The following is a 22,953-nucleotide window of genomic DNA, read 5'->3' as shown; positions in this document are numbered from 1 at the left end:
TGTTCTGCAGGATTGCTCCCTGATTCCCTGAGTTACTGCAGCACTTTGCATCTCTCATCCCAGGAACTAGCTCAGTCAATCCCTTTGGGACATCCTCTAAATATACTGTATCCTTACTCAAATAAGGGAACAAGCACTGTGCCGATAGCTCCAGGACAGGCCTCACCAATACTCAAGTCAAGACCGTCTTCTGACAGCACGTTCCAAATTCGGACTATTGTTTGAATGAAAAGTTTGCTCCTGAGATCTCTTTTAAAATCTCTTCCCTCTCAACCTTAGTTCAAACCCCTAGTTTTTGCATCCTCATTCTTGGAAAAAAGACTGTGGGCAGCTGGGTGGCGCAGCGGTAGAGTTGCTGCCTTACAGCACCAGAGACCCGGGTTCGATCCTGGCTACGGGTGCTGTCTGCACGGAGTTTGTACGTTCTCCCCGTGACCAGCGTGGGTTTTCCCCGAGATCTTCGCTTTCCTCCCACACTCCAAAGACGTACAGGTTTGTAGGTTAATTTGCGTGGTATAAGTGTAAATTGTCCCTAGTGTGTGTCGGGTAATGTTAATGTGTGGGGATCGCTGGTCAGTGTGGACCAGGTGGGCTGAAGGGCCTGTTTCTGCGCTGTATCTCTAAACTAAACAAAAACAACACCCTCCCAGCTTAGATAATATCAGAACACATTATAATATCTAGAATGGGAAGAGGCAGATTCTACAGTTTATAAACTCACATTAATTGGAAGATCTGGTCAATCTCAGGCCGAGGGCACAAGTGTGTGATAAACTGCTTGAAGACCAGTTCTGTAAAATCATCAGGGTTGATCATGTCCGTCTGGATAAGAACAGGTAGAAATAAACACATCATTTAACAAGCTTCCATTTTACAGCTGCGCACACCTTCTTGGTCTCATGTGTAGGAAGGAACTGCAGATGCTGGTTTACATCAAGGATAGACACAAAAAGCTGGAGTAACTGAGCAGGTCAGGCAGCATCTCTGGAGAGAAGGAATAGGTGCCGTTTCTGATTCAGTCTGAAGAAGGGTGTCGACCCGGAATGTCACCCAGAGATGCTGCCTGTCCCGCTGAGTTACTCCTGCATTCTGTGCCCATCTCTTGTTCTTATGATTGGCCCTCAGCAGAGGAGGCAGGAAATTGTCTGCAACCTCATCGGTCAATATTGTAATTTAATTCAGTTTTGAAACACAGAATGGAAACAGGCCCATCGGCCCACGCCAACCTGTTCACACTAGTTCTATGTAATCCCACTTTCTCATCCACTCCCTACACCAGTGTTTATCAACCGGGGTTCCCCGGAACGTTAGGGTTCCACGAGAGGTCGCTAGGGGTCCCGAGAGAAATAGTGATAAATAGGCTAATCATATGTAAACGCATTTTTGAGTCATTTTTGGGTTTAATTTCATATTCGTAGTTTTATTATACACCTACGGCATATTTAGCGACGTCCATTTAGCATATTTAGTGGCGTCATATATAGCGATGTCTATACAGCCTATACAGTGTGAAACGGCCTTTAGTGGTCAGTGGACAGGAGCTGTATGTGACGGATTTGTGTATCATCAAGCGACTCACTCAAGTACAGACGCACGCACAGTCTCCATCAGTCTTGTCTGTGCTTACTGGCGCTCAGGTACACTCCCTCATTCACCCACGATATTTACTCATTTTTACCCATCATTTAGGGATTTTGTATGAATTAAAAAAAATTAGGTATGTTTATGTTTATTTTGTTAGTTTATGAAAAGTTGATTTATGCATGTTTTTGTTAGTTTATGTGTGTGGTTTTATCTCTCTTTCTCTCTCTCCCCCCCTGTCTCTCCCCTCTGTCTTGCTAGCTAGCAAGCTAGATGCAGGAAAATTGTTCTCAATGTTGGGCGAGTCCAGAACCAGGGGCCACAGTCTTAGAATAAAGGGGAGGCCATTTAAGACTGAGGTGAGAGAAACCGTTTTCACCCAGAGAGTTGTGAATTTGTGGAATTCCCTGCCACATAGGGCAGCGGAGGCCAAGTCACTGAATGGATTTAAGAGAGAATTAGATAGAGCTCTAGGGGCTAGTGGAATCAAGGGATATGAGGAGGAGGCAGGCACGGGTTATTGATTGGGGACGATCAGCCATGATCATAATGAATGGCAGTGCTGGCTCGAAGAGCTGAATGGCCTATTTTCTATATTTCTATGTTTCCTCCAAGGTTAGTTCTTCTGTTTGCCTTTATTTGCTCCAGTTTTGAACTTGCAGTTTAATTTCAGCTATTTTTGCATTGTCAATAAACTTTGTTATTTTTTGCTTAAACCAGTTAGCAGAAAAATATATTATGTTTGCCTTATGAACTTTATGAAAGAGAAGGAAATTAATAAAGATATAACAATTTTTATGTAGGGGTTCCCTGAGATAAGAATTATTTCAAGGCTTCCGCAAGGGTAAAAAGGTTGAGAAACGCTGTCCTACACACTAGGGGCAGTTTACAGAGGACAATTAGTCGACAAACCGACACGTCCTTGGGATGTGGGAGCACCCGGCAGAAACCCACGCGGTCACAGGGAGAAGATGCAGGCTCTACACAGACAACACCCGGGGTCAGGATCGAACCCGTGTCTCCGACTCCGTGAAGCAGCAGTTCTAGTTTCAGCAAAACACTTGGCAAGGTTGTACATGGTCGGCTGCTACGTGAGAGCAATGAATCTTAATTGCCTTGTTTCCACGTTTATGGGTCTTCTCCTCCACTGTTCTTGTTTCCAACTTCAAGATTCATTCTGAATGTTTGAGATATTTCCTGCTTGGACACCTTGTCTAGCTTACAAACCACCATGTGACTCCATGCAGTGCACTTAAAATGTTCCCAATGTTGGGGGATGTCCAGAACCAGGGGTCACAGTTTAAGAATAAGAGGAAGGCCATTTAGGACTGAGACGAGGAAAATCTTCTTTACCCAGAGAGTTGTGAATCTGTGGAACTCTCTGCCACAGAAGGCAGTGGAGGCCAATTCACTGGATGCTTTCAAGAGAGAGTTAGATAGAGCTCTTTGAGCTAATGAAATCAAGGAATATGGGGAGAAAGCAGGAACTGGGTATTGATTCTGGATGATCAGCCATGAGCTGGCTCGAAGGGCCGAATGGCCTACTCCTGCACCTATATTTTTATGTTTCTAATTAAGTTTATGGAACAGAAATGTACTAAAGGACTTGTTCTTTCATCCTGAGAGCTAAGTGAGGCCACATGGGTTTTGTGATGAATTATTTGAAAGTGATATCATCTTTTATCACCCACCCCTGATTTTACTTCGGAGTCACGTGAGTGACTACGTGAAGAACCCACCCAGCGCGCAGGCGCGGCATTACGTCAGCAGTGCAACAGCGGCAGCAGCTGGAGCCAGGCTCTCCAGCTGCAGCATAAAGACAAGACCTCAGGTAAGTGCCCTTTTTGTTACAGAGTCGCTCCAGAGAGAATATGGCCTCTCGCAAGCGACCAGCCAGGAGGACTGCCTGCCCAACTCCACCCGAGGACGGGTCCATAGCGGGACGGCAGCCTCTCGCAGCGGAGGAGCCTTTTCAACGCTCCCGCTCACCCGACACCGAGCCGCCCCCAGTGCTGCAGATTTCAACGCCCCGCACAGGGAGGAAGGCGACACATAAAACCGACCGGCCGGTGTCCTCCGATGAATCGGAGGAACGGGAACACTCTCCCCCACCGAAAAGGGGAGACGCTCGGATCAGCTGCATGAGGCAGCTCCTAGAGCGAATGATAAACGAGGAGATGCGGCATCTCCCAGGAGGACGGGCTTTGGCCTCCTCCTCTCCACACCCTTCTGTACCCTCTATGTTCGAGGGCAGTAAGGGAGGCCAGGACTGGGCTGGCCTATCCCAAGGGCAGGCGGAGGATACCATCAGCATGCGGGGCGTGCCGGAAGAAGAGCTACTGGGTGTAGTGGGCCGATATGCAGCGCCCCCAACAACTGGGATGGTGTTGCCACCCAGAATGGCGGCCACCATAAACAGGCTGTCCAACAACCCGCTGCAGGACAAGGCTGTCCAGCAGGCCCTTGACAATTACATAGCGCCAGAAAATTGCGAGGCGCTGAGGGTCAAAACGGTCAATGGGCAGATCTGGAACCAGCTGGGGCAGCAAATCAGGGCTCAGGAAGTCAAAATGCAGCGAGTCCTGAAGCTCCACTCAGCAGCCGTCACCGCCTTTGCTCGGTCCGTTGGGGATGAAGACCTGACCATACCCCAGCAGGATGCCCTCGCACTGATGTGTAGCACCACCTATGAGCTAAATAGCCTACGGCGGGACAACATCAGGCCTGCCCTCAACCCAACATATGCCGGCCTCTGTAAAGCTCCAGCGCCCGAACGACAGGCGCTGCTATTTGGTGCGGATCTGGCCAAAAGGCTGAAGGAGTTGGAAGAGGCGGCAAAACCAGTAGGCCTCATGAGGGCAGGGCCAGGACCGAGCAGGGTGAAGACACCCAGTTGGCCGCACGCCTCGGCAGCCACCAGCAGATACCGAGCTGGTGAAAGCCTGGTGACCGCCTCCCACTACCCCCAGAGCTCTTTTTTAGAGCGGGGCCCAGGGCGGAGCCGTGGGAAGATGCGCCGCCCCACCGCAGCACCAACACGGACAACCTTGGGCCAGACCCACCGAAAACGACCCCACAAGTGAACATGGAGGTAGGTGGGTCTGGTTCCTGTCAACATACACAGACAAAGGGTGTAGTATTAACAGGGGGACGTTTGAGGTTCTTCAAGCATGTTTGGTGCTCCCTTACTAACAATAAGTTTATACTCAACAGTATTAGTGGATACAAAATTGAGTTCAAACCAGGCGTAGAACCGCCAGTTCAGCACATGCCCCAAAGGGTGTTCCTTCCCTCGGCAGTTGAGAAGGTAGAAGGACAAGCTGAACTTGATCGGCTCGTGGCTAAAGGCATCATAGAAATGACCACACACGAGCCGCAAGAATTTGTATCAAATATTTTTCTCAAAACCAAAAAAGATGGTGGACGTCGCATTATTATTGATCTGACGTCACTTAATCAGTCTGTTGAGTATCAACATTTCAAAATGGAGACATTTGTCACTGCCAGACAACTGATCTCCAAGGGATACTACATGGCAAGCATAGATATCAAAGATGCTTACTATTTGGTACCCATTCATAAAGATTACTTTAAATATCTGAAATTTATCTGGAGGGGCCAGCTATGGCAGTACCGAGCTTTGCCCAATGGTTTAACGACAGCTCCCAGACTATTTACGAAAATTCTTAAAGTGGCCATGAAGAAATTGAGAGAACTAAAACATTTAGTTGTGGCCTATCTGGACGATGTTCTCATATTAGGAAGAACACGGGAACAAGCTGTCGCAGGAGTGTTAGCCACTAAACAACTCCTTGAAACTTTGGGTTTTATCCTTCACCCAGATAAATCAATATTGGAGCCTACTACTAACATGGATTACCTAGGCTTCACTATTGACACGATTCACATGACTGTCACTCTGCCCAGAGACAAAACAGTTTCACTCATTGAAGCTTGTAGCCATTTAATTGCTACACCGCAACCTAGAATACGGCATGTAGCCAGAGTTATTGGCTCTATAGTAGCAGCATTTCCGGCTGCCCAACATGGGCCCTTGCATTATCAAAATCTACAAAGAGCAAGGACTCATGCATTACGCCTTCATAGGGGGCATTATGATCGAAAAATGGATTTACCCGCTGAAGCCAAATCAGAACTTCAGTGGTGGGTTGACAATATTTGGCACAGTCACAGTCCTATCGCCGTAACCAATCCTAACATAACCATTGCAACGGATGCCAGTGCTTTAGGCTGGGGAGCTACTAACTCCATAGACAGCACAGGTGGCAGATGGACTAACTCAGAGGCATCGCTACTACAATCACTGGGCATTAACTTTTTGGAAATGCTCGCCGCCTTTTATGGGCTAAAAGCATATACATCTGATATGCGGCACGTGCATGTTAGGATTATGATCGACAACACTACGGCAGTATCTTATATCCAGCACATGGGTGGCATTAAATCAGTATCATGCGACAAATTAACTGCTATAATCTGGCAATGGTGTGTCGAGAGACATATTTGGCTATCAGCTGCCTATTTACCAGGCAAGCTAAATTTAGTGGCGGACACCAGGTCACGAAAATTCAACGACAACATCGAATGGATGTTGGACCCAAAATTATTTGCTAAAATTGTCAAGCAATATGGTACGCCAGATATAGATTTGTTTGCGTCTAGGTTAAATCACCAACTACCCATGTATGTGGCTTGGGAACCAGACCCAGAGGCAGCAGCGGTAGATGCCTTCACGCTGGATTGGGGGAAATTTCTTTTTTTTTCTATGCTTTCCCTCCCTTCTGCCCTCATCAGTCGGGTACTCCAGAAAATTCAGGCAGACTCAGCCTCTGGCATTCTGGTCGTGCCCGACTGGCCTACCCAACCATGGTTCCCAATGTTCCACGACATGGTGGTAGAGACACCTATGGTCCTTCATCACCACCCCCAATTATTGACTCACCCGGTAACTGGCATTAGCCATCCATGCCACCAAAAATTGAAACTCCTGGTTTCCAGATTTTGAACAGGCCTTACCGGGGATTGGGGTTATCAGACAGAACAATCACCACCATGTCGGCATCCCTGCGAGTTTCCACCAAGAAACAGTACCTGACCTTCATCAGGAAATGGGAACAGTACTGTCTGGACGCAGGGACATCCTACAAGACGGCTTCGATCTCGGATGTGCTGGAGTTCCTGGCCCACCTGCACCATGATCTCAAGATGAGCTACAGTGCCATCAATACGGCTCGGAGCGCACTGTCCGCATACCTCATGCCGATAGGACAGCATAGTGTGGGATCCCACCCTCTGGTCATCAGACTCCTTAAGGGGATCTTTAATACCAAACCCCCTACACCGAGATACACCCACATGTGGGATGTGAGTGTAGTTCTGACACACCTTCGAGGTTGGCCTCCGGTGGGATCCCTGAGCCTGGAACAGTCCACTTATAAGACCCTCATGCTCATGGCGCTTGTCTCAGCTCAAAGGGTTCAGTCGCTCCATCAGCTAAATCTGAACTACATGGTGACCACCCCAGATACCATTACTTTCACCATGCCGGGGTTGGTAAAACAAAGTAGACCAGGTACATCAAACTCCCCGTTGATCTCCCGGGCTTACCCTCCAGAACCTAGGCTGTGTGTGGTGACCCACCTTCATCATTATCTAGACACAACCCAAACGCTTAGAGGGAGAGAGAAAGCCTTATGGGTTAGCCACAGAAAGCCTTTTGGACGGGTTACCAGCCAGACATTATCCAGATGGTTGAAACAGGTCCTCAACATGGCAGGGATTAACACAAATGTTTTTAAATCCCATTCAACCAGGGCAGCGTCCACCTCAGCGGCGGATAGGATGCAGGTTCCCCTAGACCACATCCTCAGAGCAGCGGGATGGTCAAGGGAATCGACATTCCAACGATTTTACAGAAAACCGCTGATGGAACAGGACGTCTTTGCGGATAGCAATTTAGAAACCGCAAAGTTATGATTTAAAGCCCATGGGAGCTACTTTTTGTTATAGTTAATAAACATTTCTTTTATAACTAAACAAACTTGTTGGTCTTTAGCTACCACTTCCTCCCTCGATGATCTTTCGGCAGTGAGTGATATAACTGTTACACGGTTTGAAATCACAGACCTTTGAAGTCTTCACGTAGTCACTCACGTGACTCCGAAGTAAAATAGTAAGATTAAACGAGTACTTACCAGTACGAAGTTTGATCTGTATTTTATGAGGAGTTACGATGAGGGATTACGTGCCCTCCGCTCCCACCCTCATTATATAGATCAAATTCGGACTAATGTCTCGTTGGTCTTTACTATCTTTACTTCAACTAGTGTCTATCTGTGATTTCCACACCGCTGCTTGGAAGTATGCCGCGCCTGCGCGCTGGGTGGGTTCTTCACGTAATCCCTCATCGTAACTCCTCATAAAATACAGATCAAACTTCGTACTGGTAAGTACTCGTTTAATCTTACTATTCTAGGTTACATTGTCTGCTCCGTTGGCCTCTGATAATGTTAAAACACTTTGAAATTGTTTCATTATTCTCATGTTTAGGCTGAGGTTTATTGTAGTCACATATACCGAGGTACAATGAAAAGCTGTGTTTTGCATGTTACCCTATCAGATCAAACATGTAACAAGATACAGAGAAAAACCTTGCTTAGGGTGCTGTTCAGGCAAATCATCGCATGCATGAGTACAAAAGTATCACAGCATCAGGAGGTATGAGGAAGTATAAAAGAGAGTAAAATAACCGTGGAATATAATGTTACAGCTGCAGAGAAAGTGCACATTAAACTACAGTATGTGCAAGGGTCTCAATGAGGCAGGAGGATGAGGGGTGCTCTTATAGAGGTGTATAAAATCATGAGAGGAATAGATCGGGTAGATGCACAGAGTCTCTTGCCAAAAGTAGGGAATCGTGGACCGGAGCACATAGGTTCAAGGTGAAGGGGAAAAGATTTAATAGGAATCTGAGGGGTAACTTTTTCACACAAAGGGTGTATGAAACAAGCTGGCAGAGGAGGTAGTTGAGGCTGGGACTATCCCAACACTTAAGAAACAGTTAGGTACATGGATAGGAGGTACACAAAATTGCTGGAGAAACTCAGCGGGTGCAGCAGCATCTATGGAGCGAAGAAAATAGGCGTCGTTTCGGGCTGAAACCCGTACATGGATAGGACAGGTTTATATGGATAGGGGCCAGACACAGGCAGTTGGGACTAGTGTTGATGGGATGTTGGCTGGTGTGGGCAAGTTGGGATGAAGGACCTGGATCCATGCTGTAAGGTACTACAACTCTACGACTCAGTGATCAGTTGTGCAAATTGCCTGAGGACTGGTTAATGGAGTTTAATGCGGATAAGTGTGAAATGTCACATTTGGAAAGTCAAACCAGGGCTGGACTTGACAGTGGATGTCAGGGACTGGGGGAGCAGAGGGATCTAGGAGTGCAGGTACAAAGCTCCTTGAAGGTGGTGTCTCAAATGGATAGGGTGGTCAAGAACATTTGGTAAATTGGCCTTCATCAGACAGAATATTGAGTATAGAAGTTGGGATGTCACGTGACAGTTGTATAAGATGTTGGAGTGTTGTATTTAGATTTGGTCTGATGGGACATGTTGGTCAGCATGGGCAAGTTGGGCCGAAGGGCCTGCTTCCACACTGTTTGACTCTATGACCTTTGGGAACTGGGTTGACCAAGGTACACATCAAAGTGGTTCCTGTCCGTGGCTTTGCACCCACCTACACTATCCTAGAATAGTTTCTTTATTGTCATTGTAACATGAACCATGTACAACAAAATTTAAAAATGTCAGCCAGTCAGTGCACCATTCAAACATTTCTAAAAGCTAACGATACATACAAGGTAAAATATTAAAAAAGATAAACAACTAAAATAAATATCATGAAAATAGCACGCATAAACAGCCAACCCTCCATCCTTCTGTGGATTTCACAGTGTACCACAGTCCCTTAGTATGTATCGCCCCTGCGTTCCTTGGCGGCTACATTTAGTGCCTTTATAGCAGTGGGGTAAAAACAGTTTTTAAGTCTGTTTGTCCTTGTCCTTGTAGATCTGTACCGTCTGTCTGACGGCAACAGTTCAAACAGGGTGGGAAATGTCCTTTATAATACTCTGGGATTTTTTGATGCAGCGGGAACTGTGTAAGTCCTCCAAGGTAAGGAGAGGGCAGCCGACAATCCTCTGGGCGTTGTCAATGGCCCTCTGGAGCGTTTTCCTCTGAGCCGCTGTGCAGCTGGTGTACCACACGCATACACAGTATGTTAGGATGCTCTCAATGGAGCACCGATGACAGCAGTCTCTGGTGATACCACACGCAGCACCCACAGTATGTTAGCGCAGATGTTCACTCTCAATGGAGCACCGATAAAAGGACCTCAGCACAGTCCCTCTGATAATTAATGATCCGTTTATTCTTCCTGAGCACCCTTTCAGGAAGTGAAGTCTCTGCAGAGGGACCTTTTTCATCAGCGCAGAGGTGTTTCACGCTCACAGAGAATTCAGGTCAAACTGCACCCCCTCCACGCATATGGATTGCCCAGGCAAGAGAAGCGGAAACATACCACAGGCGCTAAACAGTCACTCTGCACCCACACAGACTCTCCCCTCTGACACTTTAATAATGGTACCAAATCAGCGGTCCGGAATTTTTTTATTGGTTCCTGAAGTAACTATTTTTTGCTTTTAACTATTTATGTCCATTAGGGAGGATTGTTTTTTTGAGGAGCAGGTTTTCATGTGCTCTCCACTAACCACACTGTTTTCATTTTGCTGTAACAACTGTTGCATCCCAGTCAAAAAGGTCAGATTGAGTCACAGAAACAGGCCCATGCCACAAACTGTCAAATGCTCCACCTCATCCCGGTCTGAGAGTCAGAAAGTCACAGAAACAGGCCCATGCCAAACAAAATGCCCCACCCAACCTCATCCTATCTCCCAGCATTTGACCAACTAAACCTCTCTTATTCATGTATCTGTCCAAATGTCTTTCAAATGCTGTTATAGTACTTGCCTCAACTATATCCTCTGGCAGCTCATTCCATACACCCACCTTCACTGTGTGAAAATGTCTCGCCTCAAGTTCCTATTAAATCTTTCCCTTCCCACCGTAAACTCATATCCTCTGGTTTTTGTCTCCCCGACAATGGGAAATATACTGTGTACATTCACCCTGTTCTCCTCATGGTTTTATACACCTCTATAAGATCACTCCTCATCCTCCTGCACTCCAAGGAATATAGACCAGCCTACCCAAACTCCCGTGTATCTCAGGCCCTCAAGTCTTGGCAACATCCGCATTAATCCTCTCTGTACTCTTTCCAGCTGAATGGCATCTTTACTGCATCAGGGTGACCAAAAATGTCCTCGTTCTTTAGGGAACGGGGATTCCCCTCTTCGACTATAGATGAGGTTCTTACCAGGGTCTCCTCTATATCCCGTAGCTCCGCTCTCACTCCCCATCATCCCACTCGTAACAAGGAGGGAGTCCCCCTTGTCCTCACCTTCCACCCTACCAACTGTCGCATACAACAAATAAGCCTCCGACATTTTTGCCACCTCCAATGGGATCCCACCACTAGCCACATCTTCCCATCTCCTCCACTTTCGGCTTTCCGCGGAGACCGCTCCCTCCGCAACTCCCTGGTCAATTTGTCCCTACCCACCCAAACCACCCCCTCCCCAGGTACTTTTTCTTGCAACCGCAGGAAATGCTACACTTAGAAACATAGAAATTAGGTGCAGGAGTAGGCCATTCGGCCCTTCGAGCCCGCACCGCCATTCAATGTGATCATGGCTGATCATCCAACTCAGTATCCTGTACCTGCCTTCTCTCCATACCCCCTGATCCCTTTAGCCACAAGGGCCACATCTAACTCCCTCTTAAATATAACTAATGAACTGGCCTCAACTACCTTCTGTGGCAGAGAATTCCAGAGATTCACCACTCTCTGTGTGAAAAATGTTTATCTCATCTCGGTCCGAAAAGATTTCCCCCTTATCCTTAAACTGTGACCCCTTGTCGCATTACTTCCCCCTCGACTCCGTCCAAGGACCCAAGCAGTCTTTCCAGGTGCGGCAGAGGTTCACCTGCACCACCTCAAACCTCATCTATTGCATCCACTGTTCCAGGTGTCAGCTGCTCTACATCGGTGAGACCAAGCGTAGGCTTGGCGATCGCTTCGCCCAACACCTCCGCTCGGTTTGCATTAACCAACCTGATCTCCTGGTGGCTCAGCACTTCAACTCCCCCTTCCATTCTGAATTCGACCTTTCTGTCCTGGGCCTCCTCCATTGCCAGAGTGAGTCCCACTGTAAATTGGAGGAGCAGCACCTCATATTTCGCTTGGGTAGTTTACACCCCAGCGTCATGAACATTGACTTCTCCAATTTCAGGTAGTCCCTTGCTTTCTCCCTCTTTCCCCTCCCCTTCCCAGCTCTCCCACAGTCTACTGTCTCCGCCTCTTTTCTTCTTCCCGCCCCCCCCCACCCCCACATCAGTCTGAAGAAGGGTCTTGACCCGAAACGTCGCCTATTCCTTCGCTCTATAGATGCTGCCTCACCCGCTGAGTTTCTCCAGCATTTTTGTCTACCTACAATACTCAAAGAGTGGCTTCACCAATACCATGTACAACACTACAGCCCAAGATCACCAGAAGATCCAGATGAAGATTGATGGGATCCCAGCTTGTTCCATACACCCACCACCCTTTGCGTGAAGAAGTTACCCCTCAGATACCTACTAAATATTTCCCCCTTCATCTTAAACCTATGTCACCTGGTTCTGGGGAATTCCCTCGCTCTGGGCCAGAGACCCTGTGTGTATTGGTGATAACCTTCTATCACTAGCAGTCCTTTCACTCAGGAATGAATGTCCACCTTCTCTGAGTCCCTACTCTCTGGGAAATCTACACCATTGTTCTCCCGAGTACTGGAATTCTGTCGGCCGCAATCAAACAATGGGCGGCGCGGTGGCGCAGCGGTAGAGTTGCTGCCTTACAGCGCTCACAGCGCCAAAGGCCCGGGTTTGATCCCGACTACGGGTGCTGTCTGTACGGAGTTTGTACGTTCTCCCCGTAACCTGCATGGGTTTTCTCCGAGATCTTCGGTTTCAACAGACAGACAATAGGTGCAGTAGTAGGCCATTCGGCCCTTCAAGCCAACATCGCCATTCAATGTAATCATTCAATGTGATCATCCCCAATCAGTACCCTGTTCCTGCCTTCTCCCCATATCCCCTGACTCCCCTATCTTTAAGACCCCTATCTAGCTCTCTCTTGAAAGTATCCAGAGAACCTGCCTCCACCGCCCTCTGAGGCAGAGAATTCCACAGACTCACAACTGTCTGTAAGAAGAAGTGTTTCCTCGTCTCCGTTCTAAATGGCTTACCCCTTATTCTTAAACTGTGGCCCCTAGTTCTGGACTCCCCCAACATCGGGAAGCATGTTTCCTGCCTCTAGCGTGTCCAAGCCCTTAACAATCTTATATGTTTCAATGAGATGCCCTCTCGTCCTTCTAAACTCAAGAGTGTACAAGCCCAGCCGCTCCATTCTCTCAGCCCACACTCCATTCCCGCTCCATTTCCTCCCACACTCCAAAGAGGTACAGGTTTTTGTAGGTTAATTGGCTTGGTGTAAATGTCATATAGTCCCTCATGTGTGTAGGATAGTGTTAATGTGCGGGGATCGCTGGTCAGTGCGGACTCGGTGGGCCGAAGGGCCTGTTTCTGCGCTGTATCTCTAAACCAAACAAACAGACCCACATCAGTGGGAAGTTCACTCACCTTCTGACTCGGGAGATTACAGGCAGTAAGAGCGGCCTCCACCCGTTTCCTGTCTGCTGCGAACATCTGGTAAACACTGTAGACACAAAAATAACAGGTGAAGCAACTCAGCGGGTCAGGCAGCATCTCCGCAGTGAAGGAATGGGTGACGTTTCGGGTCGAGACCCTTCTTCACACTCAGTGGAGAGGGAGACAAAGCAGAACTCTTGTCAGATAGAGGAGGAGATGATATGGCAGCAAGGTGGCACAGCGGTAGAGTTGCTACCTTGCAGTGCCAAGGACACGGGTTCGATTCTGACTACGGGTGCTGTCTGGACGGAGTTTGTATGTTCTCCCCGTGACCTGCGTGGGTTTCCTCCAGGATCTTTGGTTCCTTCCCATACTACAAAGACGTACAAGTTTGTAAGTTAATTGGCATTGTATAAATAGAAAATTGTCCCTAGTGGGTGTAGGATAGTGTTAATGTGCGGGGATCGCCAGTCGGTACAGACTCAGTGGGTCGAAGGGCCTATTTCCACACTGTATCTCTAAATTAAACTTGACACGTCTTCAAAGCGGCCATACCTTGAGGAGAGTTCGCAGTAGAGCAGATGAAATGTGTAGGAAGCATCTGCAGATGCTGGTTTGCACCCACCATGGACACAAAGTGCTGGAGTAACTCAGCGGGACAGAGAGCATCTCTGGAGAGAAGGGATGAGTGATGTATCAGGCCGAGACCCTTCTTCAGACTGAGAGTCAGGGGAGAGGCAGAGTTACGCCAGCATTTTGTGTCTATCTTCAAAGAATATGTGAAGGGAAGGGAAACACAGTCAACGTTTCAGATTGGAGACCCTTCGTCAGGGTCGTTGAAGGGTCTCCAATCTGAAACGTTGACTGCGTTTCCCTTCACAAGGATTTGGCCTGACTTACTGAGGGCTTCCAGCATTTCCTGCTTTTAAGGAACATGCTGACTCCAGGATTTTAGATATCACGGAGGAAATTTACCATTGATTAGTTGCACATAATGGGATTTGGTTATGAGCAACTGACTTTGACAATACTCTGTATTTAACTTATGGGTAAGAGCGTTGAGTTAAATTATTAGAGCATCAGTACTAAGCTGAATTTTTTGAGTATCAGTATTAAGATGAATTATCAGTGTATTAGTGATGAATGTAATTATTAATTGATATGCTCAGTTTGGTTTAGTTTAGAGATACTGTGTGGAAACAGGCCCTTCGGCACACTGAGACCACAACGACCAGTGATCCCAGCACATTAACACTATTCTTCACATGCTTGGGACGATTCACACATACACCAAGCCAATTAACCTACAAACCTCCACGACTTTGAAGTGTGGGATGAAACCGAAGATCTCGGAGGAAACCCACACAGGTCACTGGGAGAACGTACAGACAAGCGCCAGTGGCTAGGATCAAACCCCGGTTTCTATCGCTGTAAAGGGCCTGTCCCACTTGGCCGTCATTTGCTCCTCATTTGCGCGTCATATGTAAAATAGGTCGATGCGTCGTGATGCGCGATGTCGCGTGCAAATCACGCGTCAGCACAGCCGCCTGGTGCGCGTGACGTCATTAGAATAACCTGCGGCGCGCGGCAGGACGTTGACGCAAGGACATAAGGACGTTGATGTACGGTGACTTAACCACGCAATACACGTGAGACGTCGGGAAGCCAGCGTACAACGCCCATGCGAACAGACTGCCGGCAGGGTTGCCATCTCCCTCCTCCAGCTATGTTAAGCAGTGTGATTATTTTTTGATTGCCACCTTACTTTTTCACTGGAATTTTTTTCTCTTCGTTCACAAATAATTTTATCTTTGAGTACCTGCAGAGAATCAAATGAAAGAATCAAATCAACAAGTCACCTTTGAACTGGATTGCTTATACATCACAACACAAATTTCACTTGCACCTCAAAATATGTAGAGAGTTATTACCGTCCGCATTCAAATTGTTTTGAAAGGTCATAGAGTCCAAGAGGGTGAAAACAGGCCCTTAGGCCTAACTTCCCCATGCCGACCAACATGCCCTGTCTACAGTAGTCCCACCTGCCTGCATTTGTCCCTCATCCTTCTAAACCTATCATATCCATGTACCTGTCTAAATGTTCCTTAAACGTTGTAATAATACCTGCGTCAACTACCTCCCCCGATGTTGAGGGGTCCAGAACCAGGGGCCACAGTTTAAGAAGACGGGGTAGGCCATTTCGAACAAAGATGAGGAAAATATTTTTTCAACCAGACAGTTGTGAATCTGTGGAATTCTCTGCCTCAGAAGGCGGTGGAGGCCAATTCTCTGGATGCTTTCAAGAGAGAGTTGGATAGAGCTCTTAAAGAAAGCAGAGTCAAGGGATATGTGGAGAAGGCACCTATAGTCTATTAATTATTGAGTGCAGTGTTGAAGTGTGAATATAGCATCATTGTGCTGTGCGAATGGTGTGACTGCACACTATACTTGGCGAAGTGTATTCAATGAGGAACCGCCTCTGTGATTCCATCTGCCGCAGGTGGGGAGGAAAGTTAGGGAGCAGTTGCTGCATTGGTTTCCGATAGATGTGGAGATGGAACCTAGGCTTGGCCTTGCAACCGATAACATCTTGGCTCGCTGGCCAGCCACCTAAACATGAGTGAGCAACACCGGAAATTGGAGGAACAGCACCTCATATTCCGCCTGGGCAGCTTGCATCCTGATGGTATGAATGTTGAATTCTCCCAATTTTGCTAGCCCTTGCTGTCTCCTCCCCTTCCTTAACCCTCGAGCTGTCTCCACCCATCCCCCCGCCCTCGGGCTCCTCCTCCTCCCCTTTTTCCTTCCTTCTACCCTCCCACCCCCCATCAGTCTGAAGAAGGGTTTCGGTTCGAAACGTCGCCTATTTTCTTCGCTCCACAGATGCTGCTGCACCCGCTGAGTTTCTCCAGCAATTTTGTGTACCTAAACATTGCTGCTGGTTTAGTTTCAGTTTGCATGATCAGAGAATAGCGTTTAGTGCAAAGTAAAGTAAGAGATGCTGCTGTCGGAGTAGAGATTTAAGAGTGTGGTGCGATTGCAATGTGTGCAATGGTACACCAGTCATTGAAAGTAGGCATGCAGGTGCAGCAGGCAGTGAAGAAAGCGAATGATACATTAGCATTCATAGCAAAAGGATTTGAGTATAGGAGCAGGGCAGTTCTACTGCAGTTGTACAGGGTCTTGGTGAGACCACACCTGGAGTATTGCGTACAGTTTTGGTCTCCTAATCTGAGGAAAGACATTCTTGCCATAGAGGGAGTACAGAGAAGGTTCACCAGACTGATTCCTGGGATGTCAGGACTTTGATATGAAGAAAGACTGGATAGACTCGGCTTGTACTCGCTAGAAGTTAGAAGATTGAGAGGGGATCTTATAGAAACTTACAAAATTCTTAAGGGGTTGGACAGGCTAGATGCAGGAAGATTGTTCCCGATGTTGGGGAAGTCCAGGACAAGGGGTCACAGTTTAAGGATAAGGGGGAAATCTTTAGGACCGAGATGAGAAAAACATTTTTCACACAGAGAGTGGTGAATCTCTGGAACTCTCTGCCACAGAAGGTAGTTGAGGCCAGTTCATTGGCTATATTCAGAGGGAGATAGATGTGGCCCTTGTGGCTAAAGGGATCAGGGGGTATGGAGAGGTACAGGATATTGAGTTGGATGATCAGCCATGATCATATTGAATCACAGTGAAGAAAGCGAATGATACGTTAGCATTCATAGCAAAAGGATTTCAACAACTAAGTTACAGAGATAGGTTGGATAAGTTAGGTCTTTATTCTCTGGAGTGCAGAAGGTTAAGGGGGGACCTGATAGAGGTCTTTAAAATGATGAGAGGGATAGACAGAGTTGATGTGGACAAGCTTTTTCCTTTGAGAATAGGGAAGATTCAAACAAGAGGACATGACTTCAGAATTAAGGGACAGAAGTTTAGGGGTAACATGAGGGGGAACTTCTTTACTCAGAGAGTGGTGGCGGTGTGGAATGAGCTTCCAGTGGAAGTGGTGGAGCAGGTTCGTTGGTATCATTTAAAAATAAATTGGATAGGCATATGGATGAGAAGGGAATGGAGGGTTATGGTATGAGTGCAGGCAGGTGGGACTAAGGGAAAAAAAAAAAAAAAAAAAATTGTTCGGCACGGACTTGTAGGGCCGAGATGGCCTGTTTCCGTGCTGTAATTGTTATATGGTTATATGGTTATATGAATGGCGGTGCAGGCTCGAAGGGCCGAATGGCCTATTCCTGCCCCGATTTTCTATGTTTCTATGTGATTGTGGATCTACTTCTGTGGCTCGCACGCTAATAGTCGCCATCTTCACCAACCCCGTCACCTCTGCATGCAAGATGAACAAGGGCAGGAGATGCGGGGAAATGCCACCTGCTGCGTCCCACACTAGCCCGAGATGGGGAAACCCTCGGCGTTCTGTCAGAGAAAAAAAGATCCATTCTATGCACCGGCCACGGAGGCAGACTCACATTTTGTGGATCGTGAACAAACGTGAACCATTGTGGGTCAGAGGGTGGATGGCGATTTTCAGCACTTCCGCTGCCCAGTCCTAGACGGGACGACAAGGATCAGGTTGGGATCTAGAACGCCCACTGCTGCTGCCATAGCACCATAGTCATAGAAGCATACAGCATGGAAACAGGCCCTTCGGCCCAACTTGCCCATGCCAGCCAACACATCCCAGCTACACTAGTCCCACCTGCTTGCATTTGGCCCATATCCCTCCAAACCTGTCCTATCCATGTACCTGTCCAACTGTTTCTTAAATGTTGGGATAGTCCCAGCCTCAACTACCTCCTCTGGCAGCTTGTTCCATACACCCACCACCTTTTCTGTGCAAAAGTTACCCCTCGGATTCCAATTAAATCTTTTCCCCTTCACCTTAAACCTGTATCCTCTGGTCCTCAATTCACCTATTCTGGGCAAGAGACTCTGTGCATCGACCCAATCTATTCCTCTCATGATTTTATACACCTCTACACCCCTCATAATCCTGTGCTCCAAGGAATAGAATTCCAGCCTGCTCAACCTCTCCCTGTAGCTCACACCCTCTAGTCCTGGCAACATCCTCGTAAATCTTCTCCGTACCCTTTCCAGCTTGACAACATCTTTCCTATAACACGATGCCCAGAATTGAACACAATACTCTAAATGCGGCCTCACCAACGTCTAATACAACTGCAACGTCACCTCCCAACTTCTCCCGTTCTCTGAGCCAGCTCATCACAGTCAGATAACAGCCAGGGAGGAGTGAAGGGGCTTTCTAACATCACAGGTCTATCCCTTGAATACTCCCTCCTCAGGGATCATTTCTGAATGGCAACTCAGGGCCCACCCCTTTGTCACAGCTCCCCCCCCCCCCCCCCCCCCCCCCCTGCCCCACTCCCCATCACATTCAAACAAACCCCCCCACTCCAGCTCCATCAACCCCACCCCCTTTATCACAGCCCATCCCCTCCCCGTAAATGAGAGGAGCAGAATTTGTGGAATTCCCTGCCACCTAGAGCAGTGGAGGCCAAATCAATGGATGGATTTAAGAGAGAGTTAGATAGAGCTCTAGGGGCTAGTGGAGTCAAGGGATATGGGCAGAAGGCAGGCACGGGTTATTGATTGGGGACGATCAGCCATGATCACGATGAATGGCGGTGCTAGCTCGAAGGGCCGAATAGCCTCCTCCTGCACCTATTTTCTATGTTTCTAATTAGGCCATTCAGCCCATCATGTCCACTCCGCCGTTCAATCATGGCTGATCTATCTCTCCCTCCTCATCCCATTCTCCTGCCTTCTCCCCAATAACCCCCAACGCCCCGTTCTAATCAAGAATCTATCCATCTCTGCCTTAAAAAGATCCATTGACTTGGCCTCCGCGGCCTATCGTGATGATGAAGTATGCAGCCCTTACCTTCACCACGTTGGGCTTGAAAGCAACAAAATTGTCAAAGGTCAGGTTGGGGAAGTCGGGGCCCGACACCACAGTCAGGCACTTGGAGTAGAAGTTCGACTCAGGGTTGGCCACGTCGAAAATCTCCCGGATTTTAGGATTCTGTGGAGGAGGGAGGGGCAGGAATAGTGAATAAACTCAATGGGGAGATGTCCCAGCCACAGTTCATGCTGGGATCCCCACATCACCCTCAGTGTGAACATTCAATTCACCAATGTCAGGAATAACCCCCAACCATCTCTTCACCTCTCCCCCACCACCATCAGCTTTCCCCTCCTCCATTCTCATCTCCCGAGCCCCCCTTAGAAGATAGATTCTAATGGAATGTTGGCCATCATAACAAGAGGATTTCAGTATAGGAGTAAAGAGGTTCTTCTGCAGTTGTATAGGGCTCTGGTGAGACTACATCTGGAGTATTGTGTACAGTTTTGGTCTCCTAATTTGAGGAAGGACATCCTTGTGATTGAGGCAGTGCAGCGTAGGTTCACGAGGTTGATCTCTGGGATGGCGGGACTGTCATATGAGGAAAGATTGGAAAGACTAGGCTTGTACTCACTGGAGTTTAGAAGGATGAGGGGGGATCTTATAGAAACATATAAAATTATAAAAGGACTGGACAAGCTAGATGCAGGAAAAATGTTCCCAATGTTGGGCAAGTCCAGAACCAGGGGCAACAGTCTTAGAATAAAGGGGAGGCCATTTAAAACCGAGGTGAGAATAAACTTTTTCACCCAGAGAGTTGTGAATTTGTGGAATTCTCTGCCTCAGAGGGCAGTGGAGGCGGGTTCTTTGGATACTTTCAAGAGAAAGCTAGATAGGGCTCCTAAAAATAGCAGGGGATATGGGGAGAAGGCAGGAACGGGATACTGATTGGGGATGATTAGCCATGATCACATTGAATGGCGGTGCTGGCTCGAAGGGCCGAATGGCCTACTCCTGCACCTATTGTCTATTTGTGCCTATCTTTGGTGTAAACCAACATTTGCAGTTCCTTCCTACACATCCAAGCGCTGCAAGTTTCTGGCCTGGATGCCACTGTTGGCCTGCGCTCCTCATTGTACAACCGCTGTGTGTAGATGCCGGCTGGCTGTCCACTTTGGCCTCACCTTGGGGACTCTGGCATATTTCCCGACCCTCGTGTCACGGATGCCTGTTAAAGCCAGGTGGTCCACTTGCTGTGAAGAGAAACCGGAGTGATGATCTGGTTCTTGCAAAACCTGGCACCTTACATCATTTTGACAACGTACGTGTGCATTAATAACAATGCACGGTGGCGCAGCGGTAGAGTTGCTGCTTTACAGTGAATGCAGCGCCGGACACCCGCGTTCGATCCCGACTACGGGTGCCGTCTGTACGGAGTTTGTACGTTCTCCCCGTGACCTGCGTGGGTTTTCTCCGAGATCTCCGGTTTCCTCCCACACTCCAAAGACGTACAGGTTAGCAGGTTAATTGGCTTGGTGTATGTGTAAAATTGTCCATTGTGTGTGTGTGGGATATTGTTAGTGTGCGGGAATCGCTGGTTGGTGTGGACTCGATGGGCCGAAGGGCCTGTTTCTGCGCTGTATCTCCAAACTAATCTAATCTAAAAATTTGGGTTAGGGTTAATAGATGGAAAACAGAATTCCAGTCAATGGCTTCAATCCCATACATTGCCGTACCTCAGTCTCTTCTGTTTCAGTTTAGTTTATTGTCACGTGTACCGAGGTACAGTGAAAAACTTTTGTTTAACCAGTCAGCGGAAAGACAATACATGAATACAATCGAGCAATTACAGTGTATAAAAACATGATAAGGGAATAATGTTTAGTGCAAGGTAAAGCCAGCAAAGCCTGATCAAGAAAAGCCCGAGGGTCACCAGTGATATTAACTTATAAGGTCACAATAAGATTTGAACAGTTTTGTTTTTCATTACGCACGAGTCTGAGGAAGGGTCCCGGCCTGAAACGTCACCTATCCGTTTTCTCCAGAGATGCTGCCAGACCCGCTGAGTTACTCCAGCATTTTGTGTCTTTCTATAGTTCAGTTGCTCTCCAACAGTTTCAGTCAGACCCACCAAACAGTATATCCGTTTGTTCGCCACCATCAGTTCTACTCTTCATCATGCTTTCATATCAGATTCCACAACTGGCAGACTTTTAGTGTAGTTTAATTTAGAGATACAGCGTGGAAACGCCGAGTCCGTACCCACACATTACAACCACCCTACTCTTCAAAATTAGATTGTTTCCAACGCGTTACTCTACCCTCCCTTGTAAAACTGATCACCACTATGAAACCTGCTACCTGCCCCCTCGACACTGTCCCCTCTGCCCTCCTAAAGGAAGTCATTACAACAGCTGGTCCCAGCATCCTCGCCATCTTCAACAGCTCTCTGGCCACTGGCACTGTACCTACCTGCTTCAAGCATGCGGTGGTCCAGCCCCTCCTGAAAAAATCCAACCTCGATCCCACCTTGCCAAGCAACTACAGACCCATTTCTAAACTGCCTTTCTTCTCAAAAGCCCTTGAAAAGGTAATTTTAAGTCAGCTTATACCTTACCTTCACCAAAACACTATCTTGGAAACTTTCCAATCAGGTTTCAGGGCTCACCATAGCACAGAGTCTGCCTTGCTGAAGGTACACAATGACCTACTCCTCACCGTTGACTCCGGCGACTGTGCAATCCTGCTCCTTCTTGACCTCAGTGCAGCATTTGATACTGTCGACCACACCATCCTAATTGACCGTCTCCGGGTTGGGGTTGGTATTGATGGCACTGCCCTGAGCTGGTTCATCTCCTACCTCAAAGGTAGGAGTTTCTCGACTAACATAGGCAACTCATTCTCCTCCCCAGCTAATCTCTGCTGTGGGGTTCCACAAGGTTCCATCCTTGGCCCCATTCTCTTCTCCCTGTATATGCTCCCCTTAGGCCAAGTCATTGAAAGGCACGGCATTTCCTTCCATTGCTACGCAGACGATATACAACTCTATCTCCCCCTGAAGCCCAAAAACCAATCTAATCTGTTTAACCTTACTCACTGCCTCGAGGATATAAAGAGTTGGATGGCCCAGAACTTCCTCCAACTAAATGAGAGTAAGTCTGAGGTCATCCTTCTCGGCCCCTCGGACTCAATCAAAATGATAGCAGGCAGTCTTACCCCACTACTCAAACCTCACGTCAAAAACCTTGGCGTGATATTTGACTCAGCACAGAAATTTGACAAACAAATCAATGCCGTGGTAAAAGCTAGCTTCTTTCAGCTTCGGATGATAACTAAAATAAAACAATTCCTCCACTTTGATGACCTGGAAAAGATCATCCACACATTCATCTCCTCCCGCCTCGATTACTGCAAGTCCCTCTACACTGGCATCAGCCAATCTTCCCTGTCCCGCCTGCAACTGGTCCAAAATGGCACAGCGAGACTCCTGACGGGCACCCGAAAAAGGGACCACATCACCCCGATCCTGGCCTCCCTCCACTGGCTCCCTGTGCAGTTCCGTACACATTTCAAGACCCTCCTCTACGTCTACAAAGCCCTCAATGGGCTTGCCCCCTCTTACATTAAAAGTCTGCTCACCCACCACTCCACCTCCAGGTCCCTCAGATC

General features: G+C 47.8%; 1 protein-coding gene across 1 annotated transcript in view; it reads right to left on the bottom strand.

Moving 5' to 3' along the window:
* LOC129700502 (1-phosphatidylinositol 4,5-bisphosphate phosphodiesterase beta-2-like) overlaps positions 1-22,953 on the bottom strand; it is a 149,257-nt gene that overhangs the window by 116,055 nt on the left and 10,249 nt on the right. The window contains exons 3-8 of the mRNA XM_055641056.1: positions 20,469-20,537; positions 19,324-19,464; positions 17,891-17,970; positions 15,178-15,231; positions 13,404-13,479; positions 722-822 (exon numbers count right to left, since the gene is read on the bottom strand). Of these exons, the coding sequence (XP_055497031.1) occupies positions 722-822; positions 13,404-13,479; positions 15,178-15,231; positions 17,891-17,970; positions 19,324-19,464; positions 20,469-20,537 (521 nt within the window). The remainder of the gene's footprint in view (positions 1-721; positions 823-13,403; positions 13,480-15,177; positions 15,232-17,890; positions 17,971-19,323; positions 19,465-20,468; positions 20,538-22,953) is intronic.

This window comes from Leucoraja erinacea, chromosome 9, assembly GCF_028641065.1.
Source record: "Leucoraja erinacea ecotype New England chromosome 9, Leri_hhj_1, whole genome shotgun sequence".
Taxonomy (NCBI): domain Eukaryota; kingdom Metazoa; phylum Chordata; class Chondrichthyes; order Rajiformes; family Rajidae; genus Leucoraja; species Leucoraja erinaceus.
The sequence above is the reverse complement of the archived record's forward strand: the minus strand, read 5'-3'. Positions and strand labels throughout refer to the sequence as shown.